At 43.7% G+C, this 19,348-nt stretch overlaps 2 protein-coding genes across 6 annotated transcripts in view; both read right to left on the minus strand.

Moving 5' to 3' along the window:
- Positions 1-12: 12 nt before the first annotated feature.
- On the minus strand, positions 13-4,683 carry nipal4 (NIPA like domain containing 4). The gene is made up of 6 exons (XM_076980351.1): positions 4,388-4,683; positions 3,294-3,551; positions 2,788-2,844; positions 2,599-2,689; positions 1,724-1,884; positions 13-1,443 (listed from the first exon to the last, which is right to left on the minus strand). The coding sequence occupies exons 1-6, from the start codon at positions 4,425-4,427 to the stop codon at positions 833-835; spliced, it is 1,218 nt and encodes a 405-aa protein (XP_076836466.1). The 5' UTR covers positions 4,428-4,683; the 3' UTR covers positions 13-832.
- An 8,729-nt stretch (positions 4,684-13,412) lies between these two features.
- Positions 13,413-19,348, minus strand: part of gria1b (glutamate receptor, ionotropic, AMPA 1b) — a 41,292-nt gene continuing 35,356 nt past the window's right edge. The window contains exons 14-16 of one of the 5 annotated variants that reach the window (XM_076979720.1): positions 17,264-17,378; positions 15,713-15,847; positions 13,413-14,411 (exon numbers count right to left, since the gene is read on the minus strand). In XM_076979720.1, the coding sequence (XP_076835835.1) occupies positions 14,253-14,411; positions 15,713-15,847; positions 17,264-17,378 (409 nt within the window). In that variant the 3' untranslated portion in view covers positions 13,413-14,252. Of the gene's footprint in view, positions 14,412-15,712; positions 15,848-17,207; positions 17,993-19,348 lie in introns of those variants that run through there. The other 4 variants (XM_076979719.1, XR_013122046.1, XR_013122045.1 and 1 more) reach the window with 4 other exon arrangements.

Consider the following 19,348-nt stretch of genomic DNA (forward strand, 5'->3'; position numbering starts at 1 on the left):
ACAAATCTGGAATGACATGACCAAATGAATATTGTTTAATAAGCAACCGCTTGCATTTTAATGAACGTCCCCAGCTCGTGGTTTCTTGCATCACTGACAGTACTGAGCAGCACGGCTGCCGTTTCATGTCTTCAGCAACTTTCCAATGGCTAAAGTGGAATTCACATTTTCAAGAAGGTCAAGTCAGACCCTCACACCTGTCTTGTACAAACACAGGTTTCCAAATGACCTAAACCAATCAGACTCCATTGACTGGACTTCCGAATCAGATTATTAAGGCAATGCACCTTTAGAAGAAAGGTTCTTTAAATATGAAATGTTCATGAACGCATCAATATTTGCATGACTTAGCCCAAATTTGAAGATGTGTATAGTATGAAATAGGAAAGCATCTGAACAGAGCTTGCACATTTCATCTAAAGTGCACTTTGCTGTAACTATAACATGGTTAAAAAGTTGAGCAGCAGTATAAAACGCATTGGATACTTTTGAGCTTTGTACATTTAAAAAAAGTACAATAAAGTACAAAAAGAATGTAAATGTGACATGACGGATGCTTCTGAAATTGTAAAAATGAAGACATGATAGTATTCGAAAAGGTCCCTAGCAATACTGAAAAAACATCAGATACGCACAGCTACACGTGGGAAAACCTCAGGGGCTCCGTCTCGTCACGTCATGTCCTCCGCAGCCCCAACAGAAGCCCGGCTGCATCATAAACAGCGTCCATCAGAGTGCGGGACCCCCCCTCCCCTCACGCAGCAGCAAACACAAACATTACATCTCAAAACACACAAAAAAACCCTTTTTTGCATATTCTCTTGAATTCCACTCAGCTGATAATGAAGACCCGTGGGCCGTCCTCCCTCATGGGCGGCAGGGACTCCATGTTCTCGATGAGCACGTGCTTGTCCTCTCGCTTGGCCAGGCTGTGCTGGCCCTGAGGCTGACATAAGGTGCTACGCAGCTCCTCCAGAGACACCTGCAGGTCCTTGAAGAGGTGGAGCATGCTCACGCCCAGCACGATGACCAGGAAGCCTCCGACAGTGCCCACCACATCCACCCCCGACATGGAGCCCCACTCCTTGAACAGGATGATGGAGGTGGACAGGACCACGGTGGTGAAGAACACGTAGTAAATGGGGTAGACCAGCAGGGTGTTGAAGGTGTCCAGCGACTTGTTCAGGTAGTTGATCTGAATGACGACGGACACCGCCAGGATGATCAGGAGGATCCAGGTGAGGGGGTGGAGGAACACGGCCGGGTCGGAGAAGGAGGTGCGGATGGCGATGCCCAGGCCCTTCACCGAGGACACGGTGAAGGAACCCAGCAAGGAGCAGATGCTTATGTATATCAGTATGTTCGTCTGACCAATACGAGGAGAGAAGTAGAAGATGAGAGCCAAACACGCCATAAGAAGGATGCTGGCAAACACAAGGAACCCTTGAAGGAATACAGCAGAAAAAAACAATTGGTTTGCAGCTTGTTTTAAGAGGTACTTTCATAATGCATTTCATAAAGGGATAGTTTAATAAAGTGATTAAAAATAAGATCAGAAAATAAGAGCAGAAGAAACTATGCTCAAGGCTATGCTATTAATTAAAAGAAAACAAATAAACTTTATTCATCATGTAAACAAAAACAATGTTCTCCAGGAGAATAGATACAATAACAAAATCGCCAAGTTCTGGGAATCTAAAAGGAAAATGATGTGCACACTCACCTGGGTCCAGCAATTTATCAGTCATCTCGTGTAATGTTTTCACCGCTTCCTCTTCTGGTGCATGTATGACCATTATGGTGCTTCCCAGAAGGCTGAGCATGCAGCCTAACTTCCCCAACAAGTTCATGGTCTCCCCAAAGAGGTGCGAGGAAAGCAGAGCACTGGGCAGAGCAACAGACACCCCACAAGCCACTCACAATCTACAACCCATCAGGATCCACTAGTTCAAGTGTGTAAGTGTTATAAAATTATTACAGGCTATATAGTTGGCGTGGCAGGTTTTGGTTCATATACCACAGGATGGGTCTGATTAAACACTCCGGTACAGTGCGAGTGCTTGTCATGCAGTGAATAATAAAAGAAATAAATCAATCATCCAACAGATGTAAAGTAACAAACTTAAGATACCCTGAAAAGCAGGATGGACCATTATGAAAGTTCTCATATTCAGTGCAGTCTTGAGTGCGTTCATACATGGTCTTATTACATTTACCATTTTAAAACCTTGAAAGTATAAACTTTATAGTCCATCTGTTGGCATGCACAATTTATATTCATGATCCTCTAGGCCTTCATTAATGGTCAGCTTTTGACCACAGGGCTGCCGCTGGCTGGGTAATTTAGTGTGACCACTTTCAGCCCAGCAGTGATTCCTACCTGCGCCATATCGTGCATACCAAACAGATGGGCTACAGTCTGCAATTTAACATTTATAAAGAGCACCTATACAATATATGAACCGAATATAGTCAGCAGTGCTTAGGCACAAGGTAGGAGTTAGGTGTCTGGTAAGAGTACATCACACTGTTGTGCACTTCAGGAAATCGAATCGTGCCATGAAGGACAATAGATTATTCATTAGGTCAGGATGTTACCTGAAAAGGACACTCAGGGCTCCCAGAGGAGTGACCACAGTGGCTGGAGCAAACATGTAAGCTGCAAAGTTCGCTGCCTCACCGCCTCCCACTGTGCCAAAGAAATGCACAAACGTTACTCGTGTTACTCAATTACTATGAGTGTTACCAAAGGACTTGGACCAGATTTACTGATGTCGTACTGCTTACTGGTCAGAAGTCCACCCCACCACAGCCAGTCCTTCAGGTAGCCATGACCACCTTCCCCTAGACAAAACACAGTTGTAGATTTAGAGTATCGCTGCATTAGTCTCTGGCTCTACTAGAGATGCATGTCTCAAAATGTATGTCTTTTTAATTAATACTTTTAATGATGATACAGTCCTACAACAATCTACAAAAGCTATAAAATAAGAACCCACCTACGGATTTTAATGAGCGTGCGTTTGTTTTGACTAAATACACTTTCATACTATAAACCCATTTTACTTCACCTGTTTGATCAAGCCCATTGGCACAGGTCTCCACCTCTCTAGCCAATGTTTGCAGTAAATATGGACTATGTACAAGTGAGCAGATTTCATATTAGCACGCACGGTTTGCTTAAGCAGCCTGCCTCCGTCACTTTCTATTACCTAAACATATATTGTGTCACCTGGGCTGAATAGGTCCTTGCTCAGTTAACAGTGATCAATAACACACACACACACACACACCTGCCCTAGTTTGACCATTTGTAGCCAGTCGGAGCAGAGCTTTCTTCTTCAGGATCACACTGCCACCTATAAGGAACGCTGAGAAGACGGCCAAGGTCAGACCAATCCAGAAGTTGAACCTGCTCCATTTGTCTGGAGCAACAGCAGTGGCAGCTATGGTGGAGTTGTGTCCACTGATGAAGGACCAGTTAGTGGCTCTTCCAAAGTCAATCTTGCAGGCAGCCGTGGACGTTGGGCAAAGCAACGTGATTACTGTGCCTAAAACAGGTGCAAAAATGCATTATGGGTTAAACACATGTACAGAAAAGATTCCATCAGCAAGGATACATGTGAGGTTACATACGATTGGCCATATTCACACAGCTGTGAGTGATGTTTTAAACGTTTACGAATCTCCTCTATTATATTTTATTGTAACTGAAATGTAAACGACATGTTTGCAATTCAATACATTTTATATCGGCACTTAACATGAATATCATTTGTATCCAAATCGAATGTATAGATAACTAAGTATGTAGATAACTAAGTTAACAAAAAAGGGATAACTAAAATATAGCTATAGACAAACTATATTTCTAAAAATACTAGCCACCCAACAAAAAGCACAATATCATTAAATAAAACAGAATTGTAACATCATGGATACATTAAATAATCCTTATATTATTTGATAAGGACTGACAGGGCTTAAAATGATTCAGCAGGGATAGGTGGTGGTAGGGATCGGCTTTTTACACACTGGTCATCTTAGAGGAATATTTGCTCTGTCAACAAGGATGTTCATAACATCCATTCTTCAATATAAACCGCTTGCGACTGCAAAGTTAGGCTATTATTAAAGCTTATTCACTAATACAGATATCAGACCACTGGTCATGGAGCACACGTATCAATAGTTCTTGTGTCGAAAGACAGAATTGTCAAATATATTAAGAAGACACTAATCCGCCCGTCTCCCATATACACACGAACGCGTTCTACCTGTTTCTCTCTCGTTCGCTCACTCAGACACGTACACGTTAACATTTACAGCTGTAAAAATATAATATAACATTATAAAGTTGGTTTGACTACTGAATCATTTATCTTACCATTTTCACACAAATCAGAAGTAAGACGAATGACCTGCATCGTATTAACTTCTCGTGACGATATTGAGAAGTAAAACTTAACACAACAAAATATTTAATCCATCTGATGACACGTCCATTTATCGTTTCTGACAGTAAATGGTTGTTTACACCAGAATTTCGCCAGAACTAACGTTTTAAGGCCAAACTATAACCATACGAAGACTCAAATTACGCAGTGTGCTCACGGAAAAACCACACACAGGTGTTGCTACCGGCCCCGCCCGAACGTTGGTGGGTTGAGCCCGGGGATGGGCCGGAGCCAACTAGGCTAATTCGGTTAAAAGTGGAACCAAGCGAACCAGTAAAGTCATGCTCATTAATCAACGAAACATGAGCGCCAGTGGTTGTGAACTTTCAGTGTATCGCTCTCAACCATCACATTTCTCTTCTTTTTTTCAACTTCGATGAACACCAATCTAGGAAAAACATGCTTCATTTTTTATACGTGCTTGTACGAACACTAAAGTTGAAGTGTTTGGGCTTTTTTATGACTTCAACATATAAGCCACTGTGCAACTGATCGTTTCACTGAATAGCCTGTTCATAATTTATAATTAACGGGCAAGGATTGTGACACTCAAAGCTGCAACATATAACTATGCATAAATCATGTCCTCAAACGTCGCTCCCAGCTCTTTGTCGGAAGTCTGGCGAAATAAACTTTGCGATTCCATGTGTATCTTGTGTAAAGTGATCAAGTCCTTTTTAATATCCACTGTGAAAACATGTCTCGTTCAGTCCCAGCATCAATACAAAATTAGCCCTTTCACCATTTGACGACAAAGCACCATAGGGACCTCTAACTGTAACTGTTATCATTTTGATCATTATGAACACTGAACGATCAAAAATTATTTTGCTGGCTAGTTGAAGTATCACACGTTTCCAGAAATGTGAATATGTACCTAAGGCCTTTTCACAATCAGACAAGATCAGACTAGCCTAAATAACATGCTTGTCCGCCTGGTAGTAGGGAAGCAGCAATGAAATAAGCTCCCTGCAAGAGGCCAGATGTTATAAGTTTAGCTAAGAAAAAAGCTAACAACCTTGAGCCATCCAGCAATCAATGTTAGACAGAATCCACATCCCACTTTCAGTTACAGTAGAAAAAAAATGTGTGGATGCTTTTCAATGTCTATTTACAAAATCTCCAAGCTTAGGTATGTTGATAGCCCAATATATGTATAGAAGAACAAGTAAGAAGTAATTTAGTTAAAGAATGATGGTGAGATTTTGTTCACTAAGAAATGAATATATACTGTAAAAAGCTCCAAAAGACCAGTTCTCATATCTTATGGTACATTTCAGGTAGTTACTGTAATGTAAACATATTAGGAATGTCCATGTTGCACTTGTTGCACTACAGGTTGTACCTAAAATCAACACCACTGACCAACATTATATTTTATTTATATGATATTATTGTATACTTTACCCCAATATATTAATTTCTTAGCATCCAAACAAAAACAAAGTGCTTGTGCTGAGTTTTATTTTGTAAGTAATCAATAGATGGCCTATAATTAGCTTCAAACAATATAAAAATTTGGTTTTACCATTTAAGTCTGTTATAAGACAAACAGGTTTTCCACCTTTCTGTGGGCTCTAGTAGTGTCAACAAAGCCGGTGTCAGGTGTCAGGTGTGCTGGGGTTTCAGTGGTACAGGCTAATTACACCGGCAGCCTGTCAATGCTGTATCGTGTGGTTAGGCCCAGTTGAGACTGCCCAGGCAGTGCCTGGAGACCTGGTAACCTAGCGCACCTGTGCTCACACAAGAGCAGAACGAACGTCATGAACCTTAAAGGTTTGAGGTTTCTGCATGCTGCCCTCCAGATCAGAGATTGTAACGAGAGAGATGTTGTGCTTTTTTCTGAGTGACTTCATGATTTGATGTTTTAGTATCTGGAGGATCTATTAAAATCTGAACATTAAAACCAGTTTTATGTAACAGTGGTATGAAATGGGACTAGAAATGGGAAACGTCTATTTTAAAGTTCTTTTAAATGATTTAACCAGTAATGAGGAAATTTCATTCTAAGTAATGAGCAAAATTGGAAAATGTTTTAATATGAAAAGGAAAAAGATATTTAAGGTAATATATTTAAATGTGCATTTAGTGGATTCAGAAAGAGAGGACAAAACCTTCCCATCCAGGAGTTCAGCCAGCTTCCACCAGTAATTATGTGTTGTGCATACATAATAGTGTTGATCCTATTAAAAATGTAAGTTCTTTATAACATTTTTCAGATAAAGCAGATGGATTATACCTAAATTAGACCTTTAGTATATCACTTCATTATTGTTTAGTGTATGCAATTAGATTTAACAGACAGACAGATTGACTGGCTGACTAAAGCCTGGTTTATACTTTCGCGAGTGACTGTAGCGCGCGGCTCCGCCCACCTCGCGCGACCCTGCGCGAGCGGTGTAGGCGTTTATACTTTCGCGAACGTCGCGAGCGTCGCTGCAGTGTTCTCCGAAACGATAGGTGGCGATAGGTGGCAGTGGAGAATAAAAAACCCCTGCGAAACCGGTGAAAGAACATTTTACCTGACCAGAGACCGTATATATACACCAGGCATCAAACATAAATATGACTTTGCAATGTTGTCCGAAACTATATGTGGTAGTATAAAGAAACACCCCTAAAAAAAAGGGAATGAACATTTACCTGACGCATTTTAATGTTGCTTTGTGTTTCAGGTTTGAAAAGTGCTGGAATTTAGGCTAAAGTACATTAAAATGTTGAAATTACGCTAACAAATACGAGCCTCTTGTAATTCCAGGACGAAACATGAGAGAACGTGAAGACGTTAAGATTGGGCGTTTTGAAAATAAACAACCATTAAATAATGTGATAAAAAAGCGAATTATTTCGATTCATTTCGAGTATATGTATAAATATTTAACTTAATTAAGTTTAACGTGCTGGGAAATATTGAAATGGACCTTTAAAGTGACGTACAAGTGCTTTAATTCCACCTTGTATAGGTGTATGAACCCGGCAAACATGACTTTGTCCATCGCGCTGAAGCGCGGCGCGCGCGCGAAGTTACAAAATTCGGGAGGTGCACGACCTCGCGCCGCGACAGCGCGCGAGGCCCTCGCGCACGGGCGGAGCCACCGCGATTACGTCATTTTCGCCGCGCGGACCCTCGCGCCGCTCGCGGCGCGTCGAGTATAAACCAGGCTTAACTGACCGACCCACCGACCCACGAATAAAAAAAAACAGGATTTTGCTATTGCAATGCAGTTTTATACCACCAGATGGTACCACATTCCACTCTATAAAAACTTTCGTTTTTTTTCTTAGCCTCAGCATTTTTTTCTTCAGGGGATAAGAAGTGATGATGTCTCTTTCAGATAACAGTCACACTACCCCAAATCCTCACATTGCCCTTATCAGTGAGTAGGCAAACTATTAAAACTACTCAAAAAGAGAGATTTTAATTTGAAAGGGGGTGAGACGTTTTTTTGTAACAACATTGTGATTAAAAAGTTGTTTTTTTAGGTCTGATAGGATTGAAATCCCTCTCACACTTAGCGAAAATAATGAATCACTAATGGTTTGTTGCTAAAAGCTTGACCTGGGTTTATTACGCTTCCTCTTGTAAGTATGCCTGCGCGCGCCACGGCCTCAGACGCAGCCACCTCCAGGTCTCGCGCTAGAACAGTACACTATCTGACAAGAGCTCGTTGCTCTCAAGTCTGTTCGTGTGGTATTTTGGAGATGCCTTTTGTTCGGCGCGTGTGCTGTAGTAATTACAGTGATCATTCAGCGCCAAGTCTCGTTCATGCTCATCGCCTCCCACATGAGCGCTGCTAAACAATCCACATACAGCCACATAGGTAGGCCCTGCATCCATCTTTTGACAGTAAAGGAGGTAAAAAACATTGGCACAGGTTTTGTGATGCAGACTGAATGGTAGTCTTTAGCGACCGAACGATGCCCAGATGATGGTAATTTTAATTGTTATAGGTGTCTATTGGGAGCCTTTATTTGATGTAATTGAGTCTGGATGCGATTGTACTCCATAGATGTCCTATTGGTTCTCGAGTCTATTTCTGTGAGTTGTTTTGAACTGCACATTTGTGCGGCGTTTGTACTTTATTCAAGCAAGTGGTTTAGCTCTGCTCAGTATCGTAAGATGATCAAATGTGAGTAATACATATATTCTCTTTTTGAGAATCTTTAATGATACGTCTAAACAAAGCGAGGCCTTAAAGCACAGTCCCTCAGCTGTCCGCGCGAACCAGCTGTAGCACAGGTTTGCCGTTTTATCTGGAAGGAAAAATGGAGAAAGACGCTGACGGGAAGACTTGCTTCCGGAGCCCCGTCGCAGCATCCCAAAGTTGAATGGCTGGGGTTGGCATGGCAACCATTTGGGGAGAACCGGGAGGAAAAAGAATGCGCGAGAAACAAGAGAACGCGCGTTGACTTTCAGAACGATGAAGTAACACGACAGTGCAAGAAGAACGCGCGCGCGCTTGGCGGTGGCGTATAGACCACTGGGTGCTTCGGTCCGTCTGTAGACGACCCACAGCTCCAGATCTGCACATCGCTTACTGTCATGTGGCACGAGTGTATAAACGAGCGAAACGCGTAGAAGTGGGCGAGATTCTCTGGTGTGTGTTGTGACTACAGGGTCACAGAGAGAGCCTGATCCTCTTGGCTGGAGTCTGTAACAGTAGAAATGAGAAAAAAGGGTGTGCACGCGCAGACCTTTAATGCTTTTGGTATTTAGTGGTTGAGATTTTTGTAGGGAAACTGAAAAACGGAGATAAGGCAGATAAAATGTGCCCACACAGGAGAACAGAGATTAAGGTTTGCACTATGCGTCTTTTTATCGGCAGTGTCACTCTGAGGCTACTTCATGTGGGTATTTTGTAGGCAGTGTTGGGAGGACGAAGAACAAAAAAAAATGCAGCTTGTTTAGAGAAGGTCTAGCATTTTATATGCGTAAACACATTGATTTATTATTGAGCACGCATATAGAAATAGGCCTATTCAGTTGGTGTTTGGGCGTTTTTTAAAAGATATGTAGAAGTAGCGCAGGCTCATGTTTTCATCATAGACCCACATTTTCCAATATCAACTATGAGTGACTTTGCAGATCGTTTACTGGGGTGTTTATGAAATCAGACTGTGCGACAGAGACTATTGAACGGCGCCGTTCTGTGCTCACCTTCCGCTCCCTGTTCTGCATTAAAGTTTTAAAAAGGGCACAGAGGAGAGACTACTTAGAACGAAACATCAAACAAATCTCGCATTATCCCACATAAGAGTGGAGCAACCCACAGTGAATATAAATCACTGCCGTGGATGCGCCTGCGTGCCAGGGAGGGCTCGGTGGAGACAGAATGACGGGCATATGGAGGAACATGTTGCTCTTTAAGTGTTTTATCAGCGCAGCATGGGGGGTGAACATTTGCCGGGTTCAATAACTCCTTGGGGTTCATTTGAAACGCTTCCTCTTACTTGCTGAGGCTTTAGGAAAACATCCTGATAATCGTAATCCAAGACACCGCGAGGCAGCTCGGCTGCTTTTCCGCTTTGTCCGGGAGGAGAGATGGACTGAATGATGTTTACTGTTCCGCTGAGTACTGCCGAGTCCCCCGCGACGGTTCACTCCTCTTCCTTTCTGCACTTCCCCTGGCCGTAAATGATTGAGAAAGCCTGGTGGTGTGAAATACGGCCCATTGTGCGAGTAATAGGGCGAAAATCAGTTGAATGAGGCTCACAAAGCACTTCAGAGGGGTCTGGCGTTTTTATTTTCCGAGCACCTTTTACAGTAACTATGGAGACCGTCGGTCGACTGACTGCAGAGAAATTCAATAATTGGCCATGCAATAGCAGTTGTGATTGCCTTTGGCTTTCCCCATGTTGTTTTGTTTATAGACCTGCAGATTATTTGTTTTGTAACCTGTTCCCATCCTGCTTGCTGTCAAAAGAAGCAGGCCTCATACTTTAGAACCGGAACAAAAGTCTGTCTTTCCTTGGACAGAGCTTTGTGCTCTTTGGAGCTGACTGTGGGCTCAGCATAGCGGCAGTGCTGTAGAGGTGTCTGCTACCCGCCTTCACCTTTGTGACACGACGTAAGCACCTGGGACAAGTTTTAATGAGAGAACAGGACATGTAACAAATGGATGGATCTTAATTACAGAGCACTGGCTCCTGTTTAGCATGCATCTGTGGATTATAATAGCTGAGTATGCTGTGTGCCGTTGTATGCAGTGTTTCAAGTTCACCCTGTGCGAATTGGGCTCCGGCGTCGGAGATTATAGCCCATGGCTCTTCAAGCTGTATGCACCGCCAGGTTGACCTGGCACGGGACTAGGGGTGGACTTAGTGGGTTTGTTTCTGGAAACAGGCCTGGCCTTAAGACAGCCTAGTCCTGGCAGGTTCTGAACATGGTTTTCTTAAATCCAGGTGAGGTGCTTTGCAACAAGTGTTGGAATATCAGTTTAAGATATTTCACCTTTGATGAATAATAACGTCAGAAGTGAGGATGCAAGAAAATTGCTGCTTACATAATTACCAAATGTGCAGTGTTTTGAAGTCTAAATTCGAAGCAACGTCAGACAACAATATAATGCTACATATTTAGATTCAGAGCTGAAAAGTCAACGAATGGAGATTTTGCAGCTGAACTTGGTTCATGCAGGTTGAAGACACAACATAGAGCTTGTATAAAGGGACCATTTCTAAGTTATTTTATAAAGAGACACATCATATGTCACTTCCAATCTGTTCTTATATTTCAGAGCATAAAAACATGCCAACAAGAGCCTGACGGTTATTTGCATCTTCTGATCTGATAAGTGTCTACTGACATTAATGGAATGCAAATCTTCTGTACAGTTTGCCTGATGATATCTCATCTTCACAATCAAACAACACAGCCTGGTGAGCCCATACCAGCAGGACAAGGAGGAAACGAGAATCATACCCTCTTTCATTAGCCTCAGGCAGAGTAAAATATGTAGGTATAAAAAAAAAATAACAATACGTCTAGGTGTATTCATGCACCCCGAGACAAATGCATATCCAGAAGCATTGATTTAGCGGCCTCTAGACAGTGCTGACGTTATTGAACGCTCTGCATCACATAAAAGCCCATGGCACCTTCTCGTGATTGACTTTGAGTGAGAGAGGGCTGTTTTTCGCCAGGCAGCTTGCGCAGAAAGGCCAGGCCTACGGGGGGGATAAAACAGAAAGAACAAATGTGGCATTTATTGAGATCGATACCACACTCCAAGAGGCAACTGAAAGAGCTCGCAGGGCGCGACAGTGCCGTGTATAGTAGTTTTATATCAACACGGCACTGCAACGGGAGTACGATGATCCGCGGTTCCCGTTTAGTCTGAGCTGCAGGAGATGAGATGGTAAAATGGAACACCACAATAGTGAGTAAATGAGACAGAGTGAACCACACAACCCCAAGCACCCAACCACAATCCGTCCCAAAACGAGGATTTTAGAAGCTGCTGTGGAATTACCACTCTGAATTCAAGTTGATTCATGTTGTTTGTCAAAATATATGTGAGAGAAATGGGAGAGAGAGAGAGAGAGAGAGAGAGAGAGAGAGAGAGAGAGAGAGATAAAGCCACAAACCTGCACGGTGGTTACAAAAGTTTATTTCTCAGCAATCCTTTTCAATATGTTTTCTTTTCATCAGTTTCAGAATTCAAGTCATGTCTTCCTACCCTTTTTCTGAAAGGTATTTTTTTAAAGACTGATGTGAATAAAAAGGAACAGACTGTTCGGAAAGGAAAATTACTGTCCAACCAAAAAGAAACAATATATAGGACAAAAACCCACCAATTACAAGATCAAAAACAAATGAAATGATACCAAATTAATAATCCATCAAATGTAAAACAATAAAAGCGTCAGTTTTCAGCATGAACACACCACATCATATTAAGATCAAACTTTTTTTTTCTCTTTTTTAAATAATTCAGTAATTTTTTACAAATCAGTTCAGGTATAAAAAGACCAGTAGTAGGTATTATCACTCAGCCCCACTGTGCTTTGCCATAGAGTTTATTTGAGGAAACACAGAGATGGAGGTTGAATCCATAGCCCACAGGCAGGCCTGGCTGACACCGAGCAGGGGCTTTGCCCAAGGGCTGATGTGATGATTGCTCTTGTGTAAAATGTCTTCTTGTGCTTTACGATGACATTCTGGTCACTCAGTGTCATGTACTATAGATAGGTCCATTAGGAGTATGGCTCTGACGGAAACAGCCTATTTCAGCCTTACGTCATTTACCTCACCAAAGCAGGACAGCAGGACCTCATCAGGATCAAATACCTGACCCGCTTGACCCAGGTTTATGGTTCGCTGGACCGTCAGCCACATACTACTTAAAAATTCGAAAATGGTTTGAGTGGCACCATTTCTCCTCTCAAAAGTGGACCATTTGTTATTGGCCTGTGTTTGTTTTCAACGTCATTTTTTACAGCACATGAAATGTGACTGTGAATGTGACAGCAGTGAGACTAATAAGCAGATAACGGGACTGCTACCCCCCCCCCCCCCCCCCAAACCCACTGTTAGAAGCAACGCATTCAATCACTGAGTTAATGTCAACCCACAAACTACTAGTGCTCCTAATGGGAAATATCTCCCTGTGTGTTTTCATGATATTGCAACAGCAGTGTTATAACACCAGATTATCTCACTCTCTTCATGGCTTTCAGCAAACTGTGAAGTCTCCAGTGTATGGCCATATATAGTGTATAATATCCAATAAACGAATTTTCTCAATAACGAGAAGGATGGGCAACTCCTGCAGATGACATCTCGTTTACAGCTCACTGTGGGAAGGACACGCTCATAACGTCTCACACATGAGGAGATGCTGGCAGTGGAAGACAATGCTGGATCAAACCACGATGGGAAAAAGGGGGATTGGGCATTCAGAGTCAAACACTCAGTATATATATACAGCATTCCTGCAATGTCTTTTGTTTCAACTCTCTCTCTCTCTCTCTCTCTCTCTCTCTCTCTCTCTCTCTCTCTCTTACTGTGTCTCAGATCTAATCATGGCTCAGAGACCGGGAGCAGGTGATTCATCACATTCACCAGGGCAGAGGGAGACAGAGCCAGAGATATCTGCTCCTTTCTCTCAGAGAACAATCTTATCGGGATGCATTGGCAGAGGTTTGAGCAAACACGTTTAATGACGGAGGAAGACCTTTTGACATCCTGTAAATAGAACCGAAACACCACAAAACGTTGCATCCCACGCCCCAACCAGTTCCAGAGTGTCCTATAGACCAATCTCACACCGTATGAAGTACATCACTCGTCACCATGGGTGAGAGGACGGTTTAAGGTTTGACTTTGGGATGGCCTCCATGTAGCTATGCTGACGAAATATACACAAGAGGCAAATTACCACAGAACAAAGGGTTTATCCACACAACAGCAGCACAGGAAAACAAAATGAGACCAAACGAAGGAAATGGCACAGTGCAAATGTTACTGTCCTTAGATTGGGTGGGAGGTCCTGCTTCACGCGGCTCCACGAAACGCTTCATACAAAAATCCCCACACAGGCTCCTTATTGCACCAGATTGGCTTAAAAAAAAACAAAAACCCTCCTTAGAAAAAAAGTTTCTGCCCCTCCTGCTCTCTCGTCTCCAAGAGTCCAGAGTGTGTAGTCAGCAAAGTCCATTTTGGTTGAAGTGCAGTGCGATGCTTCTCTGTGTGGCTTCCCTCTCTGCGTGTGTCTATCACGTCTCCTCTGTCCATCTGCGTGGCAGTGGGGGGGAGGGGGGGTGCATAGGGGGGGGGGGGGAGTCGGTGCCCATCTACATGCCCGTGGTGCTGAGTCCCATGCCCGCCGCCTGGCCCATGCAGGGTAGAGTCTGTGCCCCTTTGGGGAAGTCGTGGGCCACCACGCGCCCATTCTCCCCCCCGCTGCCCATGTGCGTCAGGCTGGACCCCATCATGGCTGCATCAATGATTTGCTGTGGGAGAGGAAAAACGGTGTTGGGGGAGACAGCAGACATGCCACAGACAGACTGCTTACCCCCGTCGGCACAGGACACAGACAGGCTGCTAACACCCATCTGGAGAAAACAAGGCCTTTAAACAGGATCTAGTCTTGCTACGACAAACCTGTAGAAAAATGCTTAATAATGATACATAATAAAACTAATTCATGTAATGTATACTCACTCAGGCATAAATTAGGTGAATGACACAGTTTCACTTGAACTGTACATCTCTGTCATGTGGACAGATTGTCCCAATAGCTCAGCAGTTAAAAATAATAATAACAATACAATAAGTGTACGCTGAGAACCCACTTGAGCCCACGTTAATTTAGCGTAATGGCATCCTGCAGGCTAAAAGCAGAAGTTAATGATGTGAAAACAGGACCTGTCCACAGTCCCCCAATGAATGATTCAAATCCGGCACACGTCGGCCGACCGCACTGAGATCTGAGATCTGATGCAGAGTTATTGTTCCCACCGTGGTGGCGGTTTTGTGGCCGCTGTGATGTAAGCATGGCAGTTACGCAGCGGTCAGGGCCGCCCGAGTCGGGCTTGACGCGCGAAGATGGAGGCTGTTTGGTGCTTAGACAGAGCAGCAGAAATGCCACGAATGGCATCTGACAACAAGCTTCGCGTACAGCACTGCAGTGAAGCGCTTCAGCAACCGAAACGGTCCATTCGTTGGCAGACACGTCTCTAACGGCTGCCATTTGAGAGGCAGAAACCACCTTCTCAATTGGACCGGGCCATACAGACAGGTTTAAAAATGTCATTTCCATGTCCCCCCCCCCCCCCCCCCACCACCCCACTACCTGACCTGAAATAAAATTATGACTCACTGCATGGTTCCATGGGTAATTGAATCTAAATATGTCACTGTATTTCTTCCTAATTTTTTCATGGCGACAGCAGAAAAGCGTTTGAAGGAAGTGTGTGCCAGGATTAGAAAGGCACGGTAGGAGGCTCGACTGTATCACACCCGCCCCCGGTTGCCTCTTTGCTGCTAACACCCTCACGTCTAGAGGAAGCAGGGTAGACGGAGGGCAGCAGTCAAGCACGCATAATAGTGGCAAGTACTTCGCACCAATTAATGGACTTCCACCAAAATACGGTTGGTGATTTGGCCTTAGCAGAACTACTTTAGTCAGTTTCTGGCAATAAAAAAGACAAAAACGGGAAAAATGTTTTCGCCAAGGTCATGAGAATGAAACGGTGGTTATCTTTTCTTCACTGGATCATGCAGAATGTGTGAAAGCATTTGTTTTACACACCTTCATTCTCCGAGACTCGATCCTGGACTTGTAACAGAACTCAACCAAGGCCACCAGCATGGCTAGCCCCAGTCCTCCAATGAGAATGTAGAAGACCCCAGCCACATTGCTGAGGCTCAGGGCACTGGTCTTATCCTGCACAGTGCAGAGAATACAATAAGATACCCAAGAACAGCATCATACACAAACACACACACAGACACATGCACAAACACAGAAGTACACACACACACTCACAAAAGCACAAACAAACACACACACATACACCTTATTCCTGTTCCTTAGGTTATCCAATATATTAACACACAAAACTACAGCTATGACACACAGTATAGTGCACTATGAAGCTTGCATAGAATGGATAGTGCTAATGTTAAATGTCATAATTATTATATCAGATTTATTTAAAATATTGGCAGTTATAAAACATATCTACTCCACACACTGTACGTAGGGTTTTCTATGTCATGCAAAGGCATGCGTACGTCACAAACTGGAATAACACATATCACACTTCGACACACTCATCTCGTTTTCTTCCTTTTGTTTACATATATAATATCTATCATGGAAATAATAAATGTCAGCTACAATATCTCCCCATCCTACAATCTAAACGACTTTATATTTTTTTTACAGAGCAAACAGCAAAGTTAAGAAGTCTTTGGGAGCTCGACTGGAACGGAAGCCTTTTGTGCACTTTTGTGTGGAATGTAGGCCACGCTAGTGCCCTGCGAGTGCTTCCCCTGTCCCGGGTGGTCGTGACATCACATTAGTGCTGGTGGGAGCCCGTGGCATGCAGGAGTTTGGCCACCGCACCGAGGTCTCATCCAACAGCATGCACACTGTCTCCGAGACATGGACAAGAATAGACAGCACCACGGACCTCTCTGGGGAGGGACGGGATTAAACAGAGGCACGCTTCACTCCAACCTGTCATTTACTCATGAGGGTAACGGTGCATAGATCGAGATGAACGATAATAATTGTTTAGCTAATGACCGTACTTCAAAAGAATGGAGCAGGAGGTCTATGACATCGTATCTAATCATCAGCTTCACAGCCCTTAACCTTAAAATGTATTTGATGATTTAATGAACACTGCTGATGACATCCAGTTTGATCACTATGGGCAACCACTATCCTGTACGCCGTACAATAGTCTGAATTCGTCATCTGTTCTGGAAATGCTTTTGGCTACATATCGCGTGCGTAGCGGTAAGAACAGTGCTCTCAGACTCCAAAAATCAACAGCAGGTTACAGTCCCCGAGTACTACTACTGTTTTGAAAGCCTGCTAGCAAAGACCAAATACCCCTAATCGTAATCACCAAGGACAGGAGAGAGAGAGACAGGGACAGAGACATTTATTGCTTTTCTTAGACCCCAAGGCACCTCGCGGAGCGAATGACGGAATGTTGTTAGCACAAAGGGCCACGTGTGTTGTCTGTGTTTTGGGGTAAATGGCAGATTGGAGAAGGGCAACGGGGGGGGGTGTGGGGGCCTGAGGCCTCCTCTCTGAGTGAGGCGAGGCACCAGCGTGTGAACTGACCTTTCTTCCGGAGTCCTTGCTTCCACACTCGCCTTTATCGTACCACCATTTGTTTTTCAGTTTGTCTAAGACGGCTTGCTCATTGAGCTTCAACACCGCTAGGTTTACGGGGATTCTTCAACCAGGGAAATAACATAAATAACATTACCCATGTTATCTTATGTTATTCAGCATTTAAGCAAACATACACCCATAATATAAGTACTCATGTGTGCTACGTGTCTACAAGTAGATCAAAGAAAGGGGAAGAAACATCACATTTCACAAGTCTGAGTAAAGTGTCACTGCCAAAGTGATATGCATTAATACTCCATCTAGCTCTCTGGCTCCCTACTGCAAGATGTGTATTACTATATCACTTTGGGTAACCGGCAAGAAGTGGAAACACTCAGATATGCACGCCTTTGTTTTGTATTAAGAAATCATAATAGACTACATATCAATTTATCAATTATAATTGATAATTATAATATTTATATATAATATTGTGGTTTATAGCCGCAGGGTGCAGAAATGCAGGCAGCAGGCGAGCGGCCGGAGTGTTTGGTGTCAGTGGTTGCCGGTTACCCCCCAGCGCCGTGGTTACCAGCCGGATGGCTCATACTGTGGCTGACCTTGGAATCACCTCCCCCGCTGCCGCACTCGCCCTTGTCGTACCACCATTTGTTTTTCAATTTGTCCAAGAGGCCCTGCTCGTTCAGTTTTAACACTGCCAGGTTTACTGGGTTTCTTGAAATGATAATAACATAATTGGGGTCAGCGTGAGTGGTGAGAATGGTACGGTGAGGCAGAGGTAGTGGGGGATAAAAAGTGAGTTAGTCTAAAGAAGTAAAATAAACAAACAAACGTAAAATTAAGTAAAACTCATCTGATTGTGTGCCTGACTCTACAAGACATCTTAGTTGTCTTGTGTGATGTCATAAAAATGCAGTGTGACCAATGCGTGACAGATTTTACCAAGTAAGACATTGATTGTTGGGAAGGGAAGAGAGGCCATTAACAGTGCTCTGGATGTAAGCTCGTAATCATGGACTGGTCTTTTGGCCTATGGAAAAAGACTCTCAGATTAACCCGGTATGCTTCAGATTATCACCGGCTAGGTTGTTAATTTCCTATTATGCTGGGACAGGTCAAAGGAGAGCTGGGTAATCCATTGGGAAGTTAGCTCTCAGGTGTCTGCCGCTGTGGCCAGAGCCCCGGTAACGATCCTGCTCCTCCCTCCCCCCAGCCGTCGTCTGCTTCTCCACCCGCGCGGTCCCGGGGACGCCCTCCTGCCCCGTGGCAGAAAGGACCGCTGGGAAGGAAAGGGAACGGACCGTGGGTCTGCTCCTCTCTGGGCCAACACTGTCTTTCTCAGTAAAACCCCCTGAGCTCCTTCCGAGCCCACCCGCCGAGCGCGGAGGGTTGGGGTTGGAAGGAGGTCAGCTCATGGGTGACTAGCAGGTGTGCTTCATCCATGACCTTTGCTCTCTGAAATACGTTGCTTTGTGAGGAAGATTCACAGGCAGAGTGTAAAGGAAACAACAGCATTTTGATGGAAAGCAACATATTACATGGAATGTGATGCCATGAGCTCCAGAATGATGTTAATGAGTCCCAAATCTTTTGGCAATGTCTCTATTCGGGAGAATGTGCTACATGCTGAAGGGCCTGCTCGCCCTTACTGGGGTTAAAAGCAGTACCACCTGGGAAAATGTCCACATTTTCCACTTCAGCATGTTTTTCCGGTCCGTGTTTGGCCCACCTCTCTTCTTTTGTAAACCATGCAGGTGTTAATTTGTTAGTAATGGGATTACTACAGTGTCTGCTTCATATCTGTGAGGTTATGAGAGCTCAGTATATGGGTGGTGCTGTAATGGTGTGGGATGCATGGATACCATGGAGCGAATTCTGAGACAATCAATAAACACAAGAGCATTAGTGTGGCATTTACACACATATCACATTAACAATATCACTTATTACAATGAAAATATGAGGCACAAAGGATTTAAATTACATCATGTATCATGAGCAGTATTTGTTTATACAGTAGGACAGAGATAAAGACAGCCACAAATATTTCAAGTTCATATCTGGAAAGAG

Source organism: Brachyhypopomus gauderio, chromosome 18 (genome assembly GCF_052324685.1).
Source record: "Brachyhypopomus gauderio isolate BG-103 chromosome 18, BGAUD_0.2, whole genome shotgun sequence".
NCBI lineage: Eukaryota > Metazoa > Chordata > Actinopteri > Gymnotiformes > Hypopomidae > Brachyhypopomus > Brachyhypopomus gauderio.